General features: G+C 44.2%; 1 protein-coding gene across 1 annotated transcript; it reads left to right on the top strand.

Moving 5' to 3' along the window:
• The first annotated feature begins 563 nt into the window (after window positions 1–563).
• DDX56 (DEAD-box helicase 56) lies at window positions 564–22,507 on the top strand. Its single transcript, XM_073653766.1, has 14 exons — window positions 564–699; window positions 2,297–2,458; window positions 3,116–3,270; window positions 3,347–3,517; window positions 3,648–3,738; window positions 4,253–4,494; window positions 5,481–5,612; window positions 9,441–9,554; window positions 9,645–9,739; window positions 13,428–13,504; window positions 14,042–14,131; window positions 19,149–19,254; window positions 20,637–20,731; window positions 22,209–22,507. Exons 1-14 carry the CDS (start codon window positions 649–651, stop codon window positions 22,293–22,295), a joined length of 1,668 nt encoding a protein of 555 aa, XP_073509867.1. The 5' UTR covers window positions 564–648; the 3' UTR covers window positions 22,296–22,507.
• Window positions 22,508–24,660: the final 2,153 nt, after the last annotated feature.

The raw sequence follows: 24,660 nt of genomic DNA, 5'->3' as shown, positions 1-24,660 counted from the left end.
TTCTGTTCTAAATTGTCGGGTACCGGTGTAAGCCGCTGATGAATTGCCGGCTTTTCATGTTTCACTGTGAGCACTGTTCCCATCGATTTGGGCAATCACTGTAATGCCACAACCACCATGGCTGTGACATTACAGTGAGTGGCAGGCGATCCCTGCATGATTGGTGCTCTAAATAGCGCTAGACATGCAGTGAGGGGACCCGAGCTCCTGCCTGAGCATCTTGAAAGTACTCTGCGAACTCCGAGCATCTCGAGTACTGAGAAGCTCGGGCGAGCGTGTTCGCTCATCACTAATTAAAATATTCCCAAAAATTAATTACAAAAAGAACAATTTATGATAGTGTTATAATTTATAACTCAATCACTTTTTATTTATAAGATATATATTTTTTTATTTATTATTAAAAAATATATTTATAACGCAATCACTTCTTTTTTTGTAAGTCTTCCAGTGGACTTCATTGAATTGTGATTGTCAATGGGCGGCCATGTGCATGTACGCACAGTTACCACACGGTGGCGCTGCAGTACAGTCCACCCGTAAACCTAAAACTCTCTTGTCCTGTGCAGTCTCTATGGTGCTGAGGCGGCGCTCTAGACGGTCGGTTCCTCTCTTTGGTGTCAGTCCTCCCCGGTTATACACGTGGGTATGGCTACGGTTCGCTTCCATGAGTTGGGACTGGATCACCGGCTGCTAAAGGTGAGTAGAACGTTCATGGACTTGTAGCTGTAAAGGGGCGGAGCTTGTGGAACGTAGAACACTCACATATTAAACACTGCAGAGTCACGTGGGCTGCTGATTTCTATCTGATGCCCACTAGTGGAACTACCCATCCCATCATGTCCTGAGAGACACATCTTAGCTGTTCACAGAACTATAACTTTTTTTTTTTTTTTTTCCATTTTTAGGAGAGGTTAAAAAAATGGCAGTTTTGTATTTTTTTTAATACAACATTCACCATGCTTAGAAGCAGATGTTGGCTGTATAATACAGCTGCCATTTACCCTGTATGGCTCCACAGACCCTGACCCGCTCCATAAATGAATTAACATGTACAGCAATGTGAAGTAAATAAATAAGTTGTATACTAACATAAATACAATGTATCGCCTGGTGAATTACATATTTCTTGTCCTAGATCCAGACCTCCATTACTGGTGGGAATGGGATCATAACACTTTTTAATTTTGACATGATACATGACCACCCCCATGCTTTTTTGAACACAGCTGAATAAACTATGAATGTTGGGAGATTTTCCTGATGTATTTGTCTGTCGTGTGCCACAGATAGTGTGAACAGCGGGGAAAAAAAACACTATAGATGAGTTATGAAAAGTTATTTAGAGGTCACCCCAAATTTTACACTGTTATACAAGCTGTACACTGACTACTTTATATTGTATCAAAGTGTCAGATCTTCAGTGTTGTCCCATAAAAAGATATAATGACAAATGTACAAAAATTTCAGGGGTGTACTCACTTTTGTGATATACTGTATAACTTCAGTTATGCCAGGTGCTGTGTTTGACATATTTAATTATAATTTTATATACATTTTATGACTTAATATTGAGCAGAATTAAGTATGCTGACACCCCCCATATACCGTATGATCCCGCACACAACCCCTTATATTTCGTATGAGCCCCCCACGCAGCCTCCTGTATACAGTATGTGCCCCCCACGCAGCCTCCTGTATACAGTATGTGCCCCCCATGCAGCCTCGCATAGACAGTGCGAGCCCCTGTACAGCATCATGGTGCTGCCCAGGTGTGGCTTAGAGGTTTGACCAATCATCTTTGGCAGGAGTGTACTTCTCCCCTACCTCCTGGCTTCCTGCTTTTTGGGGAGCAGTGCGCTCCTGCTTGATTGACAGCTCAGACCGGTACATTGTTGCTCTGCAAGCCTTAACCATGTTCACTACGATGCTGATAATAGAGGCAGCTTTGACTTTGCATCATTGGGAGAGAAAAACTGTCCGGGATCCAGAGTCTACACTGCGCTTTAGCTTGGACAGCCTCAGTGCAGTGCTTACAAGATCTATTAGAAAGAGTGCAAGCACTGTGCATGTTTGGCCACTGCTGCTAGACAGCAGTGGTGGTCAGTAACCTGGGTAAGCAGCAGTAGATGAAAAAGTGAAGCTGGAAATTTGCTCCTTTTCTCCAGCACTATCTTATACTCATCAATGAAGATGGAAATAATTTTTTACAATGATTGTCCTTGTGTGACCATGCATAGAAACAAATTGTGCTGTTTCTGGTAAAGCTTATACTTATGCTCCTATTTCTTGAAAGGCGGTTGCAGATTTAGGATGGGAAAAGCCAACTTTAATTCAAGAAAAGGCCATTCCACTGGGCATGGAGGGCAAAGATCTACTGGCACGAGCAAGGACTGGGTCGGGAAAAACTGCAGCCTACACCATCCCCATAATACAGAACCTTCTGCAGGCAAAAATGGTAGGTATTCTAGACGACAATCTGCTCTCTAAATATGGTGTAATGTGTTTATAGGGGTAATTCTATCAGAACAGTGGCTAAAAATGCTCAATGAAATAAGGGAAAAAATTCGGGAAGGTAGAATTTACTACTTGATGCACTTTTTTTTGCGTATTGGGCGCTATAAATTAGCGAAAACGGTGCAAGCAGAAAAGTACAATGAACATGTTTAAGTAAGTGACTGTTACATGGGGAGAGGCCCCTGTCTGTGAGGGCTGACAATCTCCAAGTGAAGGGGCGAGGAGACCTTAGGTGAGGTTAGAAGCTACATATATAGCAGGATGGTGGCAGCAGGGTTTTTGCAGGTTGTAGGCGGGTTTTCATTTTTGTTGAAGTTCTGAAGGTCAGGGAGATGCTGATCTGTTGGGGTAGTGCATTCCAGAGTAAGGGGGAAGCACAAGAGAAATCTTGGAGATAACTTTCTCTGCTCCTCACATAATTAACTGGAAATTAGACCAGAGAAGTCTGGAGGGGACAGGTTGGGGACAAATTAATAAGTAATTTTTGGTATTTTTACCTGAATTCTCTGGGCGGTGAGGAGCCAGTAAAGGGATCGATTTGATATAATAATCTATAATAATGAAAAAACATTGACATATTCCAAACTTCTCTATTTAGACGGTCTCCGAGCAGGCCGTGCAGGTTCTGATCCTTGTACCCACAAAGGAACTTGGCCACCAGGTTCAACAAATGGTCCGACAGCTGACAACCTACTGCGCGCGAGACATTAGAGTTGCCGACATTTCTGGCCAGGCGGATATTTCTGCTCAGAGGTAAGAACCAGACTTGGAACAATAAATTGCCATCACCAGCTTGGTCCTGTTATATTTCTCTATCTGTTCCACTTAGACCAATTCTGATGGAGAAGCCGGACATCGTGGTCGGCACGCCCTCTCGAATATTGATCCACATGAACCAGAAGACCCTGTGCTTACGAGAGAGCCTTCAAGTGTTGGTGATTGATGAGGCCGACCTGATCTTCTCATTTGGCTTTGAAGAAGATTTGAAAAGCCTCTTATGGTGAGTAGAACGGGCCTGGACCAGACGTGGTGAGGTAATGGGTCTAATATGTGCACCATTAGTACTAGATCGAGGCATATGCTCCGTTTTGTTCCCTATATCATTTTATTATGTTTTTTCCTATTTTTAGCCAACTTCCAAATATCTACCAGTCATACCTGATGTCTGCCACATTCAACGAGGATGTCCAGGCCTTAAAGGAACTCGTGCTGCACAATCCGGTGAGGCTTTTGCACTGTACAAGGAATTTTTTGGGGTGATTTTGTCAGAAGGGCCCCCTGAAGATAAGTGGATCACTAATTTTAAAAATAATTTTATCTTCTCCTGGAACAATCGCTCTGTTGTCCCATTTACACGGTGTCTTGCTTCTGTATATCAAGATGTCCACTGCCTGTTGTTAAGTGTAATCCATATCTAACAGCAGAAACCCCCCAGATCTGAGGGGTGCCTGTGAAACTGCTTAGAGGCAGAACAAAAAGAAGCAGGCTTACAGCTTGTTGTTGGGCAGCGTGAAACACAATGTATCTAAGGGAGGTAAGTTCTAACACCTATAGTGATGGCAGAATGACGGCGAAGAATTCCCACCCATTCAAGAACATCGGATAGCAAGTTATAGAGTGTGAACACTGGGGCAGTTCTTTAGACAAATTGTTTTATTTATTTATTCTTGGGCTTTGTAGAGTTTGCGGCTAGCTCCTATCTATGTAGTGACCTGACATGCTCCTTCTTGCTTAGGTCACCCTGAAGCTGGAGGAGTCTCAGCTGCCGGACAGCTCCCAGCTCACGCAGTATCACATCCAGAGCGAGGAGGAGGACAAGTTTCTTTTGCTTTATACTCTCCTTAAACTCTCCCTCATCCGTGGGAAAACCATTATCTTTGTAAATTACGTGGAGCGGAGTTATCGTCTCAAACTCTTCTTGGAGCAGTTCAGTATCCCGTCCTGTGTGCTGAACTCTGAGCTGCCGGTGCATTCGCGGTAAGTCCTCGGCACCTCCTGAGTTCTGCAGGTATTGTCCGGTATTGCAGCTAAGTCGCATTTATCAAGTAGGACTTGGTATAATGCAATGCAGCCGATGGATAGGAGCAATCAATCAGTGTTATTCACAACTATCAGAGGTTAAAAAGGGGGTGTCTACTACTGGACAAACCCTTCCTAAATTCATTAAGTGTCTATAGTAAAATAAAAAAAACTATTATACTCACCTCCCAGACCAGACATGTCGGTGCTGTCTCTGGGGTGTTCACATGACCTTATTATGTCATGTGCCCACTGCCGCCAATCGGCAGGCACTGATTGCCTGCAGCTTTTACTGTTTCATCAGAGCGGATGTGTGCTCAGACAGAACATTGAGGATGCAGAAGCTGAAATGTCGACTATGCTGGAACAGCGCCAATTGTTTTGTTCTTTTAAATTCTGCAATAGAACATTCTAGAATTTAAGCAGGGGTTGTCCAGCAATGGACAACCCCTTTAATGTTATGGCTGATCGGCATATACATATGGTTCTCGTATACAGATGGAACACACACTTCTGTAAGTAGATGAAGTCTGTCATGTAGTCCTTCTCCCTCCCACTTCTGTCGTTTCTGACTGAGTTTTATGAAGTTACAACAGCCAGCATGAAGATCAGGCTGTTGTAACTTTTTAAAGGAAAGGGAGGAGGAGACGAGATCTGATTCGTAGGACTTTTGCTTGTAAAGTGAAGCAATGCCTGGTGGCTTTTTATTATAGCCATCAGGCTCTACAGAAGGCCAGCACTTGGAGGATGGGATCTTCTCTGCTGGCAAGAATTGGAGCCAAGGGGAAATCTTATTTCATTAGGATTCCCTTGTCTCAGTCTGACACTGGTAGGAATATAGTTGCACTGTAATAAGGGCGGCATCACGGGATCAGTGCTGGATAAATAAAGTAATGTGTCTTGGACTCATGAAGATATGACATTACCTTCCTTTTGTTCTGCAGGTGTCACATCATCGGACAGTTTAATCAAGGCTTCTATGATTATATCATTGCATCGGATGAACAAGCATTATCAGACACGAGTGTGAAAGGAAGGAGACGGGCTGGCAAGAAAAAGGGTGGAAGAGCAGAGAAGTAAGATGTTCTGCGCAGTAGCTCTGCTATTCATCCCGCGGACTGTACGTTTAACCCTTTTTGGTGATGTTTATGGATCCATCAGCAGCAGATCCGTCTCATCTTTGATGTCTCTTAACCTTATCATGACCGATCAATTTTTTTTTTTCATTTTCGTTTTTTCCGCCCCTTCTTTTAAGAGCCACAATGTTTTAATTTTTTCCATCCGCACAGCCATATTGGGGTTTGTTTTTTGCAATGTGAGTTGAAAAATTGAATGACGCCATTAACTTTATCATGGAAAGTGGGAAAAAAATAGTGCGTTGAAACTGCAAAAAAAATACAACTCCACAATTTTTTTTTTTTTTGTTGGGGGACGGTTATATGGTAAAACTAACCAGGCAATATGATTCTCCAGGTCAGTAAGATTAAACGGATACCAATCATGTATAGTTTTATCTTTTTTATTTGGGCGGTGAAATTTTTTTTGGGAAATTTGTAAAAAAAAAGCAAACATTTTTTTTGCTTGTGCCCCCATTTTCCGTAACATTTTAAATTTTTGGGATCTGGGGCTGTGTGGGGGCTTATTTTTTTTTTTCCTCCCTGAGCTGAACTTTTTACTTTTTTACTGATATGTCATTTTGGGGTGGGTACAATGTTTTGATTTTTATTGCAATGTTGTAGCAGCCAAAAAAACTTAATTTTGGCATTTCAATTTTTTTTCCCGTTACGCTGTTTACCAGTTGGATTCATTTTATTTTATATTTTGATAGATCAAACATTTACCATTACAGCTATACCAAATATGTGTTTACACTTTATTATTTTTTTAATTGTTTTATTTTTAATGGGGCGAAAGGGGGGTGATTTAAAAAAAATTAAGTAAAAAAATTTCCAATTATTTTTCACATTTTTAAACTTTTTTTTTTTATATACAGTACAGACCAAAAGTTTGGACACACCTTCTCATTTAAAGATTTTTCTGTATTTTCATGACTTTGAAAATTGTACATTCACACTGAAGGCATCAAAACTATGAATTAACACATGTGGAATTATATAGTTAACAAAAAAGTGTGAAACAACTGAAATATGTCTTATATTCTAGGTTCTTCAAAGTAGCCACCTTTTGCTTTGATGACTGCTTTGCACACTCTTGGCATTCTCTTGATGAGCTTCAAGAGGTAGTCACCGGAATTGGTTTTCACTTCACAGGTGTGCCCTGTCAGGTTTAATAAGTGGGATTTCTTGCCTTATAAATGGGGTTGGGACCATCAGTTGTGTTGTGCAGAAGTCTGGTGGATACACAGCTGATAGTCCTACTGAATAGACTGTTAGAATTTGTATTATGGCAAGAAAAAAGCAGCTAAGTAAAGAAAAACGAGTGGCCATCATTACTTTAAGAAATGAAGGTCAGTCACTTTGAAAGTGTCCCCAAGTGCAGTTGCAAAAACCATCAAGCGCTACAAAGAAACTGGCTCACATGAGGACCGACCCAGGAAAGGAAGACCAAGAGTCACCTCTGCTTCTGAGGATAAGTTTATCCGAGTCACCAGCCTCAGAAATCGCAGGTTAACAGCTGCTCAGATTAGAGACCAGGTCAATGCCACACAGAGTTCTAGCAGCAGACACATCTCTACAACAACTGTTAAGAGGAGACTTTGTGCAGCAAGCCTTCATGGTAAAATAGCTGCTAGGAAACCACTGCTAAGGACAGGCAACAAGCAGAAGAGACTTGTTTGGGCTAAAGAACACAAGGAATGGACATTAGACCAGTGGAAATCTGTGCTTTGGTCTCATGAGTCCAAATTTGAGATCTTTGGTTCCAACCACCGTGTCTTTGTGCGACGCAGAAAAGGTGAACGGGTGGACTCTACATGCCTGGTTCCCACCGTGAAGCATGGAGGAGGAGGTGTGATGGTGTGGGGGTGCTTTGCTGGTGACACTGTTGGGGATTTATTCAAAATTGAAGGCATACTGAACCAGCATGGCTACAACAGCATCTTGCAGCGGCATGCTATTCCATCCAGTTTGCGTTTAGTTGGACCATCATTTATTTTTCAACAGGACAAAGACACCAAACACACCTCCAGGCTGTGTAAGGGCTATTTGACCAAGAGGGAGAGTGATGGGGTGCTACGCCAGATGACCTGGCCTCCACAGTCACCAGACCTGAACCCAATCGAGATGGTTTGGGGTGAGCTGGACCGCAGAGTGAAGGCAAAAGGGCCAACAAGTGCTAAGCATCTCTGGGAACTCCTTCAAGATTGTTGGAAGACCATTTCCGGTGACTACCTCTTGAAGCTCATCAAGAGAATGCCAAGAGCGTGCAAAGCAGCAGTCATCAAAGCAAAAGGTGGCTACTTTGAAGAACCTAGAATATAAGACATATTTTCAGTTGTTTCACACTTTTTTGTTAAGTATATAATTCCACATGTGTTAATCCATAGTTTTGATGCCTTCAGTGTGAATGTACAATTTTCATAGTCATGAAAATACAGAAAAATCTTTAAATGAGAAGGTGTGTCCAAACTTTTGGTCTGTACTGTATATTTTACCGTATTTCATAGTCCTTATAGGGGACTTGAAGCTGCTCTCATCTGATCGATTTTACTATACATAGCAGTGCATCAGAGAAAATCATGATCTAGCCTTCACAGGAGAATGGTCATGACAAGCATGGAGATCTTTAGCAGACCCCCAGCTGTCATGACAACCCATTGGCGCCCCCCCCCCTTCCCGCTTGCACATGTTAAATGCCACTGTCAGATAAAGCAGCGTTTTACAGGTTAGCAGCTGCACGCTGTTAGAGGCACATGATGGCTGATTTAAATCGGTCATCATCTGCTGGGAAAGATGCAGGCTCGATGTGCGAGCCCGCATCAAAGTCAGGGACATGACATTTTATGTAACTGTACGTCATGTGTTGTGAAAGTGTAAACACCTTTACAGCCTGGGGCGTAATAGTACGCACCAGGCTGTCACCCCCTGTTCAGAGTGGGCTACGGCGCTGAGCCTGCACTGAACTGGGCACATGTCAGCTGATTATTACAGCTGACAATGCGCCCGCAACAGCCGGGGGTGGAATCGCGATCCACCCGCGGCTGTAAACATGTTAAATGCTGCTGTCAATCTCTGAGTGCGGCATTTAACAGCGCCGCGCCAGAAGCGCGTCACTTACCCCGCCCATCGGTGACCCAGTCACGTGATCGCGAGTCACTGATGGGTGGGCATGACAACCCTGGGTCTGCAGCAGACCCCAGTGGTTGTCATGTACTGATCGCTATGAGCGCCACTTAGTGGTCGGCTCTCATAGCACAGGAGCATTTCTGCTACATAGAGGTGTTATTTAAAAAAATATGAATGTGTAAATCACCCCCCTTTCGCCCCATTCAAAATAAAATAATAATAAAAAAAACCACATACACATATTTGGTATCGCCGCGTTCAGAATCGCCCGATCTATCAATATAAAAAAAGAATTAATTTGATTGGTAAACGGCGTAACGAGAAAAAGATTCTAAACGCCAGAGTTCCGTTTTTTGGTCGCCGCAACATTGCAATAAAATGCAATAACGGGCGATCAAAACATTGGATCTACCCCAAAATTATATCAATTAAAAACTTCAGCTCGGCGCGCAAAAAATAAGCCCTCACCCGGCCTCACATCCCGAAAAATGGAGGCGCTATGGGTCTTGGAATATGGTACCATTTATTTATTTATTTTTTTTTAAGAGGTTAAGGGGGGGGGGGGTTGTTCAAGATATATACTTTTTTAATTCTCACAAAGTAGGTAACACCATAACAGACCGTTTTCCCTCCTTGTCACTTGCGGCATTTGTCTTTCAGAGGCCAGGACAGTGAGTATGGGGTATCCCGGGGCATCGACTTTAAGAACGTTTCCACAGTGGTAAACTTTGACTTCCCCTTGTCTGTCGACTCCTATATTCACCGGGCTGGAAGGTAAGTACAGTGGAGTGACGACGTCCTGTAATTTCCTCTGGTGCCCTGATTTCTTATTTAATGAGTCTCATATTAATCTGGTCATTCCAGGACGGCTCGTGCCAATAACCCTGGCGTGGTCCTTACATTTGTGGCAAATACCGAGCTTTCCTTACTTAAAGAGATTGAAGAGGCTCTGGGGGGAGGTAAGGAGCTCTGTTCACATTACGTCTTTGTGCGTACCACTGTGCGAGGTGCTGGGAACCTGTCTACAATATGGCTGATTTACCAATATTGTCTCTAGGACTATGTATTTGTCTTTCTTCAGACTGATCAAATATTGCATGGATTAAAGGGGTTGCACTCTTAAAGAAAAAAATATTTGTAATAAGAGCCAGCCCCAGGGTTGATAGCTGGTCATCATGACACTTGTATATAAAATATAATCAAAACTTACATTTTGTTTTTCTCTGCTGCCACCAGGAGGCTGACACTAGGCTGAAAAAAGGCTAACTCCTCCCCAGCAGGCTACACCCACCGACTGGGAGAGAACTAACCAGTTTTTGTTTAGTGTCCAAAGGAGGCAGACACCGGTCTATGCTCAGACCCATCTCTACCATCTTATTGTGTTTACTCATGATTTCTCTTCTTTCAGATAAAGCTTGTGACTACGGGGAGCAGGTTGGAACCGCTCACCCTGTCATCCCACCTAGAGTTGAGAGAACAGTGTGGTCCGATCCACATCGTACCTTCTCGTGTCTGCAAGGCAGAACCCTATCCCCCTTAACACATCAAGAGTGTTTGGGGCGTGCGCACAGAGGGACAAGTGGACTGTCCTTTGATACCTATCTCCGGCTTGATCATCCACCATAGCGAGACGTGTGCAGGGAATGAAGACGTACCTTATGCCAGCGATCCCCGCGAGGAGATCCTGATGAACGTCTTCTGTGATGCAAAGGAGTCAGGACACCAGAGGCCATCCAACGAGATCTTCAGTTACTCTTGTACTCTGCTTAACACGTAAATCTCTTGCCAGCATTACAGGCGGTGGGCCCTCCGGGTCTTAAAGACCTCAGGGGCTTTTATTCGCTTACCCGTGTCTTCTTTTCCTTTTCAGGCTGCTTCTCCAGTGGATCACTGCAAAAATTTAGGACCCAGCTTCATTGAGGCATGCTTCTATGCCAACCAATAGTTTGCTCTTTCTCCTTGGCCCGCCTTCAGTGCAGCAGCCTGTCTCCGGTGCTCTTCTTCCCCGCCTATTACAGCTGCAGCTGCGTTCCTCGGCTCTTCTCTCTTCTGGCACCATTTTACCGTTGCTTGAGGTCTCGGTCCATTCGAGAGAGATTCTTTCTATCCCTTATCTGGACGACACTAATCAAGGTCCCCCTCTTATCAGGTTTGTTGCGAGAGTCTACAGTTCATTTCGATACTCTTACCCATCTCAGCTGGATCATCAACTGATCGAACTCGTCTCTAATCCCGGCCCAGCGCCTGGTATTCCTAAGTATGGAATTCTACACCGTTCGCACAAGAGTTTTTCTTCCCAATGAAAAGATCTTGGCCTTCCTACTTGGGATTCAGCCTCTGCCAGCCATCTACTTGCCCTCTTCAGCTGGCTCTGCTTTCTCAATGGGACAGGCTTATAGTCCGCCCTTTTCAAGTAAAACTATCTCTGACTTGGTGGAGCTAATCTCCCCTCATCCATCAAGGGAGATGCTTTCTGCCGATTCGGTGGAAGGTTGTGATGACGGACACAAGTCTTCTGGGTTGGGGAGCTGTGTTCCAGAAGCTCATGCCCCAGGGCCACCAAAAGGACCAAGAATTCTCTATTCCCATCAACCTTCTGGGGATCAGAGCCATTTTCTTGATTCTCCTTCATTGGCAGGATCTCCTGATGGGCTATCCCATCCGCATCCAGTGCGACAATGCCACAGCCGTGGCATATATCAATCACCAGGGCGGAACACTAAGCAGATGAATCATGTCAGAGGAGGTATCCTGGATTGGGCCGAACAAAACGTTCCAGCGCTCTCAGCAGTGCACAGGGTGGATTTCTGGGCCACCGACTTTCTCAACCTTGAGGGTCTCTCTGCGGGTGAGTGGTCTCTGAATCCAACTGTCTTCTCCCAGATCGTCCAGACCTGCTTTCCCAGGTCTCCTCTTCCACCAGAATTCAGTCTCCCAGTTTAGCGGCATGTTTGTTGTAGCTGCAGTCTTGAAGACTGCAGGTTTCTCCGACTAGTTTATCCAAACCATGATCGAGGCGAGGAAACAGTCTTCCTTCCGCTTATGCCATCGCACTTGGATGTCCTTTTTTTGATGGTGCAAGACCAATCCGGTTGTACCCTTGTCCTTTTATCTTACCTCTCTCCTGGCTTTTTTGCAATCAGGCTTAGATTCCGGTCTGTCTCTCAGCTCCAAAAAGGGTCAAGTGTCTGCCCTTTCTATCCTTTCCAGAAAAGCTTGGCCTCTCGTTCTAAAATCAGAACTTTCTTACAGGGAGTTGCTCACTCTGTCTCTCCCGATCTTTCTCCCTTGCAGCCGTGGGATCTCAATTAGGTCTTGTCCGCTCCTCGGGGTTCACCATTTGAACCCATTTGGGATATTTCCATCGCTCTACTTTCCTGGAAGGTTTCGTTCCTTGTAGTGATCACCGCCATCAGGTGTGTCTCTGAACTTGCAGCTCTTTCCTGTTGCTCGCCTTTCCTTGTGTTCCATGAGGATAAGGTGGTCTTATGTCCAGTGCCATCCTTCCTTCCAAAGGTGGTTTCTTCTTTTCTTCTCAATGAGGAAATTGTCTTTCCTTCTCTCAGTCTCCCTGTCATCCACTGTAGTGATCTCTACACAGACTGGATCTTGTCAGCCCTGTGGCTCTACATTTCCAAGAGAACATCTTTCAGATGTTTGGATTCTCTTTTCTTGATTCCTGATGGTCATCGTAGAGGTCTTCCTGCTTCCAAGTACACCATTGCCTGGTGGATCTAATTTGCCATCCTTGAAGCTTATCGAGTGAAGAGAAAGCCACCCCGAATTGAGGTCACACCACATGTCGTGTGGGGGCTTCCTTGGCTGTTCTCCATGATGGCTCCACATCTAGGCTTCGTATGGTTTCCTGTGTGCCCCACAGGTGATAAAGAAAAGAAGATTTTGGGTGTTTACCGTAAAATCTCCCTTCTCTGGTCCTTCATTAGCTTACACAGCACCCACCATTTTTGATTCAGTTTTTTTATGTTCTCTTTATCTCCTTTCCTACTGCTTTCTCACTGACTGATTAGCTGGTTTCCAGTTGGTGGGTATACCCTGCTGGGGGGGGGAGTTAACCTCTTTTTCTGCCTGGTATCAGCCTCCTATTGGCAGCAGCATACACCTATGGTTTCCTGTCTTCACCAATGACGGCTCTGAGAAAGTGATTTTATGGTGAGTACCCAAAATCATCTTCTTTCTTGAGTTGACAACCCCTTTTAGACAAAATTTAATGTTGCAATACAAGCCACGGTCCTTCCTCTTGCCCTTTCTAAAATAATATCTTGAGTGTGATGTAGTCACGCAACGGTGCCGAGACAGGTGGCTTGGAGGCCTGCGCTATCACCCAGGTCCTTATGCAGGAGGAAAGAATCCACTGGCACAAAGGAGAATGGCGCTGATGTAAAAGGGGAAGTGCAGAGATGTGATTGGGCATCATGATAATATATAATACAGTAGACAAAGCTTTCTTCAGTGGATACTTCCCTTTAATTATGTATATTGAGTCTACACTGTGTAGGTCATTGTTTCTAAGGATAGGTCATAAAGTTTGCAGACCTGGAAAACCCCTTTTACTATGTTCCTTGAAGTTTTTTTTCATGTTCTCGGTGTTCTGTTACTGTAATCTCCAGTCCTATGTTTCTCTCATAGGAAACTCTGAGGAGTGTGTACTGCGTCCGTACAGGTTCAGAATGGAAGAAGTGGAAGGCTTTCGCTATCGCTGTAGGGTAAGTGGAGAATGGCAGAAGCAAATCTCCTGACAAAGTGGATTTGGAGGCCATACTTGAAGTTGGCAATATCCAGATCTTTCAGTTTTCTTCTGGCCAGACATTACATCAAGAGTAACTAGTATCTTGCAGGGAAACTCTGATGTAAACTTGTGACCTTTATGGGTTTGTGTCTTTTCTTATGGACCTACTTGGGTTTTCTGTTACAGGATCAGGTAGTCTATCAATCTGCATGGGTTGTCTGATTCTCCGATAGCAGATCTTGGGGGAAGAATGATTGGGCATATTGGATTTCAACATGCCCAATCCCTTGTTTTCACAGGAGATTAGTTCCCACCGGAGGCCTGTTTCCCTCACACTAATGTGAACACATATGTTCAGCTGAACCCAGCGGGGGGGGGGGGTACAAGATGAATAGGTGGCCATACACACTGGTTCTGCTGGCAATTGTTGAAGTTTTAAGAATGCCTAATAAGTATACGCTGGGCAGTTTATGGTGGCGGATTTTATTATATGTGATGTTGCTTCTTCCCACAGGATGCAATGAGATCAGTAACTAAACATGCCATTAAAGAAGCTCGTCTAAAGGAGATAAAGGAAGAACTTCTCAACTCCGAGAAGCTGAAGGTGAGAGCTAACAATCCATGATAATACTGATGACGTTACAGCCTAGATCCTCTTCTCAGCTTATATACAACTCAACTATAGCAGTATAAGGCTCCATTCACACATCATTTATTCTCAGACAGCACACGGATCCATCGTTTCATTGACCCATAGATACATCAGTTTTAAAATTGCATCGGTGTGTCAGGTCTGTGAGGCTCGGAGCTCATCCTATTCTCATCTGCAGTCTTAAAGTCTATGGGGATCCGTGTAAAACAGATGAAACCCAGACTTTGTACTCGGCATCCCTCCTCACCCATGCTTCGCTAAGAGTTAAAAGCTCAGACAGACCATGTGCTTCAGTTTTTAAAAACGGATGAGAAAAAAAAACATGCAACACGGAGAGAATGTGGGAATGTGGCCTAAGGCATATCCCTGTGGTCTGCAGGTAAATCCACAGCAAAAGTAAAGGACACTGCGTGTGAATGGGATCTTATTACTCCACATTCACTTGGATGGTAAAAAATCCACAGATCAACAGGAGGCTGTAGAAATTGAGATCCACAGTGCGCCCTCTTACAGTGGGTACGGAAATTATTCTGACCCCTTTAAAGTTTTCACTCTTTGTTTCATTGCAGCCATTTGGTAAATTCTAAAAAGTTCATTTTTTTCTCATTAAAGTACACTCTGCACCCCATCTTGACTGAAAAAAAACAGAAATGTAGAAATTTTTGCAAATTTATTAAAAAAGAAAATCTGAAATTTCACATGGTCATAAGTATTCAGATCCTTTGCTCAGTATTGAGTAGAAGCACCCTTTTGAGATAGTACAGCCATGAGTCTTCTTGGGAATGATGCAGCAAGTTTTTCACACCTGGATTTGGGGATCCTCTGCCATTCTTCCTTGCAGATCCTCTCCAGTTCCGTCAGGTTGGATGGTGAACATTGGTGGACAGCCATTTTCAGGTCTCTCCAGAGATGCTCAATTGGGTTTAGGTCAGGGCTCTGGCTGGGCCAGTCAAGAATGGTCACAGATTTGTTCTGAAGCCACTCCTTTATTATTTTAGCTGTGTGCTTAGGGTCATTGTCTTGTTGGAAGGTGAACCTTCGGCCAAGTCTGAGGTCCAGAGCACTTTGGAAGATGTTTTCATCCAGGATATCTCTGTACTTGGCCACATTCACATTTCCTTCAATTGCAACCATTCTTCCTGTCCCTGCAGCTGTAAAACACCTCCATAGCATGATCCTGCCACCACCTTGTTTCACTGTTGGGATTGTATTGGGCAGGTGATGAGGAGTGCCTGGTTTTCTCCACACATATCGCTTAGAATTATCACCAAAAAGTTCTGTCTTCGTCTCATCAGACCAGAGAATCTTATTTCTCATAGTCTGGGAGTCCTTCATGTGTTTTTGAGCAAACTCTATGTGGGCTTTCATATGTCTTGCACTGAGGGGAGGTTTCCGTCTGGCCATTCTGCCATAAAGGCCCGACTGGTGAAGGGCTGCAGTGATAGTTGACTTTGTGGAACTTTCTTTCATCTCCCTACTGCATCTCTGGAGCTCAGCCACAGTGATCTTGGGGTTCTTCTTTACCTCTCTCACCAAGGCTCTTCTCCCATGATTGCTCAGTTTGGCTGGACAGCCAGGTCTAGGAAGACTTCTGGTGGTCCCAAACTTCATCCATTTAAGGATTATGGAGGCCACTGTGCTCTTAGGAGCCTTGAGTAATGCAGAAATTCTTTTGTAACCTTGGCCAGATCTATACCTTGCCACAATTCTGTCTGAGCTCCTTGGGCAGTTCATTTGAGCTCACGATTCTCATTTGGTCTGACATGCACTACTGTGGGCTGTGAGGTCCATCTCAAGGAGGATCACAAGGAAATGGACAGCATGTGACTTAAATATGAGTGTCTGCGCAAAGGGTCTGAATACTTATGACCATGTGAAATTTCAGATTTTCTTTTTTAATAAATTTGCAAAAATTTCTACATTTCTGTTTTTTTTCAGTCAAGATGGGGTGCAGAGTGTACTTTAATGAGAAAAAAAAATAACTTTTTAGAATTTATCAAATGGCTGCAATGAAACATAGAGTGAAAAATTTAAAGGGGTCTGAATACTTTCCGTACCCACTGTAATGGTTGATTTTCCAAAATATATTCCTTTAGAGTTACCCATTATATTGTCTGTGCCAACCCCATAAAAGCGGGGTGTTACTGCTAGGTGTTTAATTACTGTATCTGAAATATGTCGGTGAAAATAAATAAAGTTTGGATCATCTAAACTCATTTGCAGCAGTTTAGTTTTAAATCTGTCGCACATCTACTGGCTGCTCAGCTGCCTGCCTGGGCGGGGGCACGCTGGCTGCTCAGCTGCCTGCCTGGGCGGGGGCACGCTGGCTGCTCAGCTGCCTGCCTGGGCGGGGGCACGCTGGCTGCTCAGCTGCCTGCCTGGGCGGGGGCACGCTGGCTGCTCAGCTGCCTGCCTGGGCGGGGGCACGCTGGCTGTCTAGTTCGGCCACGTGGTTTCTAACTCACGTTCTTTCTTAAAAGTAAGCAATTACGCCTTCTAATTCATATATGTAGTTTCGATACTTACTTCTGCCCTTTTGAGCGCGTTGCCCGGCTGCCCTTTTGAGCGCGTTGCCCGGCTGCCCTTTTGAGCGCGTTGCCCGGCTGCCCTTTTGAGCGCGTTGCCCGGCTGCCCTTTTGAGCGCGTTGCCCGGCTGCCCTTTTGAGCGCGTTGCCCGGCTGCCCTTTTGAGCGCGTTGCCCGGCTGCCCTTTTGAGCGCGTTGCCCGGCTGCCCTTTTGAGCGCGTTGCCCGGCTGCCCTTTTGAGCGCGTTGCCCGGCTGCCCCTTTGAGCGCACCTCGCCCGGCTGCCCTTTTGCGCGCACCTCGCCCGGCTGCCCTTTTGCGCACCTCGCCCGGCTGCCCTTTTGCGCACCTCGCCCGGCTGCCCTTTTGCGCACCTCGCCCGGCTGCCCTTTTGCGCACCTCGCCCGGCTGCCCTTTTGCGCACCTCGCCCGGCTGCTCTTTTGCGCACCTCGCCCGGCTGCCCATACAGGGTGCAGCTGAGGCTCCTGGTGAGTCACACCTGTTTGTCCTGTCTGAGTCACTTCCTGACCTTCCCCAGGTCATTGCCTCAGGTAACCTGACTTCTGTGCCTCCTGTAATGTTGTGCAGCAGCTGGCACCGCACGTTCCTCTTATCAGCAGGATACATTTCCCGGTGTCTGGTAGGGCTAGTTTCAGCAAAATCTGCAGGATTTCACAAATGAATGTCCTCTTTTGTGCTGTGTGGGTCTATCTTGACTTCATACCTTTTTATTCCTTTGCAATCTCCGATACAATGCAGTAGTAACCCTATTGGTTGTCTCCCAACTTTCTCGGGAAGAGATTAAAATTACTTTTTAAAATGGCTCATAAAATCCCATCAAAATCGGAAACAAAAGACAAGTACACTGACCCCACGCTTACATAGGGACATGCATGAAATGTTGATCTGTGGGTGTCCATGTGCTTATTCTCTACACAATTGCTAAACTGAAGAGCCAGAAGCGCTCTACTAAGAATCACTTTGGATAGGCTCCTTGTGAAGATAAGTGGGCCATGTGTAGACTTCTCCAAGGAGAGCCCACCAGAAATTATTACCATATTGGGCCGCACGGTGGCTCAGTGGTTAGCACTGCAGCCTTGCAGCCCTGGGGTCCTGGGTTCAAATCCCACCAAGGACAACATCTGCAAGGAGTTTGCATGTTCTCCCCGTGATTGCGTGGGTTTCCTCCGGGTTCTCTGATTCCCTCCCACACTCCAAAGACATACTGATAGGGAATTTAGATTGTGAGCCCCAATGGGGACAGTGATTATAATGTATGTAAAGCGCTGTGGAATTAATGTTATATAAGTGAGTAAAATAAATATTGGTCGGTGAGGGTCTTAACACCCAGATCCCCATTAATTAAAATTTTTTAACATTTCACTATGAAAGGCAAAAAGTTTTCCATTTAGATGGGTCATCTGTCACGCAAGGTGTGGGAAAGAATAAGTGCAACACGAAGGGATGAGGGGAAGCCCAGACACTAGGGAAAGGGGGAGTGGAGACCTCCTAGGCTGATCTAATATCACCCTGTCTCCCATATCGTCCCTATATTGGTTCCTCATCAATCGCCGCACAGGAACCTAAAACCCTGTATTTCCCTAGAGCTAGGCCCTGGCTAGGAAAGGGGGAGATGAGCGCTAGTCAGCCCCCTCTAACAACTGAAAACAACAAGGTAGACAGACACGGGGGAAAGTAACTTAGCTTGAGCCGACTTCAGAGAGAACACATGTCCTCTTAGCACCAGAAGGGAAGTAAGAACTGCACTTGCTCCAAGCTTTCACTAGGAAACATGTCAATATCACCGGCGCCTCCCTGTAGCAAACAGAAAGTATTTAAACACTCAGGTCAGCGTGTTAATTAGAGCAGGAGGGAGGTGGCCGCTGGGTCCTAGAGTGAGACAGCCTCTAAGAATGTGTCTGTAATGCCAAACGAAGAGATCTCCTGCAACCAACTGCCCCCCTCCCCACCTACCATTGATCATGAGAACAGGAGGCCTAAGTACCCCAGTTTGAATAGCATGGCGGTGCGCATGGGAGCGGTGGTCATGCATAATTGCACATACACCTCCCCATCCATAGAAGTGAATGCTCCATTTACACAGGAGAGTCTGGCAACCTCAGTCTTGTAAACTCTGGTGGTCCATACATCCCCTTTGAAGCTTTCAATGATTCTGGTTGTGATTGGAAACTAATCAGATCACTTCTGTTATTTCCTTCTCTGCAGTGGTGTAAGGGGTAACGTTTCTTCTTGTGGAACGTGACAAGCCTATCCTGGCATGTCAGAGTGATGAGACTTTTTTGTAGCCAGGCATACTCCTCTGTGAAATTAAATATGCAAATTGCCTCTTCTAAGAGGAAGAGATCTAGAACTCTAGTGTCACCTATTAGAAGCAGCGATCCTAAAAGTCACAATCCTAATCTTTTTTTCTCTTCTCCCCGCAGACGTATTTTGATGATAACCCAAGGGATTTCAATCTCCTTCGACATGACAAACCCCTGCACCCTGCAATTGTCAAACCTCATCTGAAAAATGTTCCTGAATACCTAAGTATGTGTGGGCTAAAATACCCGCAGGGGTATGAATGAAGAATGGGTTCCTGTGTAACTCGGTGGCGTCATCCCACGGGCAAATCTAACAATTTCCATGTACATTGTAAGGGAAGTCTGAGTATACAGAGAGAAACCCCCTATCCCCATCCTGTCCAGGACCCTCATCTGTCAGCCAAAGCCAAGAGCAAATCCAATTACAATCTGTGTTTTAATAATGGAGGCAGCGACCACAAGAATAACCGCACAATGTCTCCCATTGTGTGCGGTCACAGTCATTTGTTTCAGCATCTCTATGATTTATTTGTGGTTTTACATTGCAATGCCAGAACTGTCAAGGATTTTTGTGAATACAGAACAAGAATTTTGTGTAAGCCTCGGGGCTCATCCACTATGCCTCTCAGCCCGACAGTAATCCGAATTCCAGGCGATTGTATCACGCAAATCCAAATTACAATTGTTGGCTTTAGAAATAAATGCACAATATTTTTTACTTGACATCACTAAATATTCTATTCCCCTATTTTCTTATAATTCCGTAACTGCATACTAAGCAGTTTTGAGACTGTTCAGTGTTTTATCAAAAATGGAAAAAAAATCCAGTTGGCACAATAATGGGGTCTGTACTCTGTGTTGGGCCATGTTCGCACATAGTGTAAACCTTGCATTCTTTTTTTTTTATTTTGTGTGCAGAAAACCTGCATTTTTACAGTTCAAGCAAAGTGGATGGACCCATTGTTTGTTGAAAAACTAATTTTTTGGTGCATATTTTCCCCTTTTGGCTTCTATGGGGAGCCTAAAAAATGTATGTAAAAGAAAAAAACAGAACTGTGTGTTTAAGTGCAGAATCCCAGTCTTTCTGCACTAAAGGAAAACGCAGCAAAAAAAAAGCAATAATCAGAGTAGATTTCTATTTGCCTATTTTGGTGCGGACACCCGCAGTTTTTTAAAAAAATGGTAACCGTACTTTCAAGTAACTCTTCAGAATAAACTGTTCTATGTGTGCACATGAGGAATAACACTATATCTGGCCATTATATGACTTGTTTCCTGCATTTTCACCAGTTTTCCCCTCTGCCGGCTTTGCCTAATTTGCAATCCACTCTGAGCTGGTAGGAGGTGACTAGCTTCCTTGATCTCTCACAGCAAACAGAGAGGGATTCCTGCTCTCCATCGCTTTTTAAAGCACATAGATGAGCAGCAGGGGCATGGAGGAAGGTACTGAGCAGAGTAGCTAAGAATCCAGCTCTGGAGTGATGTAAAAGACTTGTTAAATAGTTCAATAGTTTGTTGAAAGTACAGTTCCCAATGAAGCAAAGCAGACTGATTGATTGGTTATAGCAGTTCTCATTTGTTCTTTTTGACTCCGTTCTCTCATTGCAGCTCCACCTTCCCTGCGATCTGTTGCAAATCCTCTGCTACATAAAAGAAAGAAGAGAAGAGTTCACCCAGGTCTCTCCAAAGCACCACCCAAAAAGGTGAGCGTGCCGCAACGGAAACACCACGTACATGAAATGTGCATAATGTGGCCTTGGAAGAAAACTGAGAAGAGATGGCAAAAGCTAGAGGGGCTCAATGCTTTTCTCAGTGCCGCTGCCTCTTGGTTCCAGCCATCAGCAATGGTCACTTAACCCCTTGGCTGGCCAATTAACCCCTGTAGATGCCATAGCTTAAATTTCCCGCAACATGTAAACGGTTAGAGGGAGTGAGCTCCCTTTTGACCCCCCCCCCCTCTTTCATTTCCACTCATTGGCATTGCCATACACTCAGCGGAGGAGATTTGCAATGTTCAACCACCAGATGGCGCTGCAAACCACAGAATGGTCTATCAAGATAGTCAAGGCCTCAATTTGTTTTTTTGTTTTTTTTACATAAAGGGGACTTTTTGGGGATGTTTTAACTTAAAACCATACTGATTAACTTTGTTACAGACACTGCTGATCCCCAAATACCAAAGTGCATTTAGTGACAGTTTTGTGAGGTTTTTTTTTTTTCCTTTTCTTTCTTTCTTTCTTTTTTTTATACAGACCCCTGTAAAGTAGGGTGTCAGCTAGGTGTGATGATAATAGAGTTTAGCATGTTTACCTGCATACCTCCTTACACACTTGTCACCGGGGCAGGTGATGGGGGAGGAACCTCATTACATGAATCCTCTCTATAAATTCATCCTTGTATTGATCTAATTTAAAGAATAGCTAAACTTTTTTTTCATTTTTTTATTATTTTGTTCAGCATAGAAAGTTATAAAACTTTGCACATCACTTTTTTTTTTTTTAAAGGATTTGTCTTCGTTCCTTTAAAAAAACAAAAAAATTGCATCAAGTGGTTCCCAGTCTATTTGCCTGCCCTCAGTTGCCCTGATATCAGAACATATTTGAATGACAGAGGCACTCTCCATTTGCTTTTTTTCTTAACTCTTGAGACACTAGGCTCTGACCTATTAATATGCAGGTAGTTGCTTTTATTTAAAGGGTAACCATAATTTTAATTTTTATTACATTAATGAAAAGTACACATGGAAATAATCAACTTTGTAATATATGTTATCAGAGAAATCTGCTGCTTTCATTCTCGCACAATTCACATGTAAAATCAGTGCAGTCAGACTTTCCCATTACTGAGATGACAGTGCACTCTTAACATTCTGTGTTAACAGAAGGAGGAGGAGGGGCTCCGCCTTTAGCTCCTACCTCCACTCACTACATAGGAGATGGCAGCTGTTACTAATAAGATTCTATCTCAGTAATGTGTCTTCACTGAATACAGATTTTACCCGTGAAAATGAAAGAAGCCGATTTCTCTGAAAAGATATGTTACAAAAGTTTCTTATTTTGATGTGTACTATTGATGTAATAAAAATTATAAAAGATGGTTACCTTCAGGACTGTCCTGAATTCTATGACTTGTATTGTTCAATATCTAGAAATTAAAGCCAATTGTCTTCTTGCTGTACAGATGAGGAAGACACAGAACCCACTACGGACATTCAAATATGCAAAAGGGAAAAAGAGAACAGCCGCCAAGAAAAGAGAGGAGTCGTGAGCAACCCCTCGTGTGCCGCATGTTGGCCATAGGACTTTTTATTTAATTATCCTACAGTGGGAACCTGCGTTTTTCCCGTTATGGGAATAATGGACTTGAATGAAGTGCCACAGCAAGGGTATTCTTTGCAATCTGGACAAAGAGGATTTCAATCGTCACTTTGTAAAGAGTCTTGTATGCAAAATTGATGTAAATAAAACTCATCTGCTGTATGAGCCTCATTTTGTACTGACCATAGTTAGGGTGATGTGCAGGATATGACGTCATTTTCTTCTTATTAATGTCAACCTCATATTTCCTATGGATACTGTACAGCTGGGGTGGGGAAACTGACCCTTGGACAATTTTCGAGGGAAAGCAGTGCTCGGGCTGGCAGCTTTGTTTTGACGGCTGCTAGCCCTTTAATATCTTCTTACTCTGTGAGTGGCCGCAGCCTCGGTGTCTCCTGTGTGATGTATACGGCAGTCTCAGTGTATCCTGTGTGATGTGTATATACTGCAGTCTCGGCTCCTCTTGTGTGATGTGTATATACTGCAGTCTCGGCTCCTCCTGTGTGATGTGTATATACTGCAGTCTCGGCTCCTCCTGTGTGATGTGTATATACAGCAGTCTCGGCGCCTCCTGTGTGATGTATACATTGCAGTGTCTGCGCCCCCTGTGTGATGTATATACTGCAATCTCGGCGTCTCCTGTGTGATGTGTATATACTGCAATCTCGGCGTCTCCTGTGTGATGTATACATTGCAGTCTCTGCGCCCCCTGTGTGATGTATATACTGCAATCTCGGCGTCTCCTGTGTGATGTATACATTGCAGTGTCTGCGCCCCCTGTGTGATGTGTATATACTGCAATCTCGGCGTCTCCTGTGTGATGTGTATATACTGCAGATCTTTCACTGTTTGAGTTCTATAAATGTTACATGAGCAGTGATGAATTTCCCACTGTGAGGAGACTGTAGTGTAATACACATGTTTGGAAATTACTGCTGCGAGTTCTTTACAAAAATTTATCATCGCAAAGAATCGCCTGTGCTCCAGACCGACGTAAACCTGGAAAAGCAGTTGCAAGTAGCAATATCATCATTACCACCTAACATCACAGCCGCACTAAAGAGAAGCTGCTCCAGCCGTCACATTAGGGGTGAGGTAAATAAATGTTTGACCCAATATAGTGGGGTAATTCAAATTGATAACTTTGTACGGCCAACAAAAAGATGGTCCAAATGGCCTTAGGCCGGAAAACGGTTCCATACCCCTGCTGTAAATGGTATATACACTTTAGCGACTCTTTAAATTCTATTTTGTGTATACAGCTCCTATGCCAACCAATGTGTCACCATGGTTACTGACTACAAACAAAGCTTTGTGTGATCTGATCCTACAAAAAAGTCTTATTTTTCAAATTTTTCTTTCTCTTCTTCCAAAATTTCTGACAGTAAAAAATAGGCAATGGATTAACAAGGGGACTGCAGGATCTGACCACACAAGGTTGGGCTTGTAGTGTAACCAATGATATATGTACACTTTCCCACTGTGTGCACTAGGGGGGCATTGCTAGATGCCATAAGGAGGTATGCCTGCATATCACGCTACTGTAGAACTACAACTGCCAGCCGTGTAATAATGATTATAGCAGAATGTCCAGACGGCTCCCTCCCTCCTTCGCTCCTTGGCAGGTGCACTCGCTGATCTGACACACTTTGCCCCTTTCTAGGGCTGGAAACTTGGTATCTCCATGTGTCGTGTTGATAAGATGGGCCATACATCTTATCTGCCCTATGTCCTATCTTCCAAGATCATCTTCGTCCCCTGGCTTCATGTCTTGCTTTCTCACCTTGTACTAACCCGCTGGCAATGAGGATGATTTCCAAAAGATAAGATAATATTCTGCTGTCCTTGCCCTGCCGTGCCAAATTCATCAATCCTTTCTTATAAAGTCAGCAGCCAAGGTGTGCTAATCACTAATGTATTCTGCTGGTTGCAATCCAAGATGTCCTTAAATCCTTAGCGTTTTCTCAAGGAAGGAGTTGTGCAGTTTCTCATCAAAGCTGAGTTACGGCACGTTCACACACAGAAAATAAGTGCCACATGTTTGAATTGCTAAGTGTACATTCTCGAATGAGCTTGGCTCCATCTGTCGTACATTTATGGCGCTGGTAGTGTGAGGTTAGTACCGAGTACTGTAAAATGTATGGCACAGTGATGGTGCGGGAATAGTACTGGCACGAGAACCGTTTATATCGCAAGTGACATTCTGCTGCAATGGTTGGGATTTAACCCCCTTAGATGCTACAGTTGAAAGTGTCAGCTTCTAAGCAGTTAGTCAGAAGAAGTGAGCTCCCTCTGTCCCTCATCAGTGTCCCAAT

This window comes from Phyllobates terribilis, unplaced genomic scaffold, assembly GCF_046119375.1.
Source record: "Phyllobates terribilis strain yellow unplaced genomic scaffold, ASM4611937v1 Scaffold_11__3_contigs__length_659146591, whole genome shotgun sequence".
In the NCBI taxonomy this organism is placed as follows: domain Eukaryota; kingdom Metazoa; phylum Chordata; class Amphibia; order Anura; family Dendrobatidae; genus Phyllobates; species Phyllobates terribilis.
The sequence above is the reverse complement of the archived record's forward strand: the minus strand, read 5'-3'. Positions and strand labels throughout refer to the sequence as shown.

What these genes read in the sequence shown, in the direction of transcription:
- DDX56 (XM_073653766.1), top strand. Translation starts at nt 649, where the DNA reads ATGGCTACGGTTCGCTTCCATGAGTTGGGACTGGATCACCGGCTGCTA. An exon ending in GATTTGAAAAGCCTCTTATG is followed by an intron (nt 3,518 to 3,647) that starts GTGAGTAGAACG and finishes TCCTATTTTTAG; the next exon opens with CCAACTTCCAAATATCTACC. An exon ending in CCAAAGCACCACCCAAAAAG is followed by an intron (nt 20,732 to 22,208) that starts GTGAGCGTGCCG and finishes CTTGCTGTACAG; the next exon opens with ATGAGGAAGACACAGAACCC.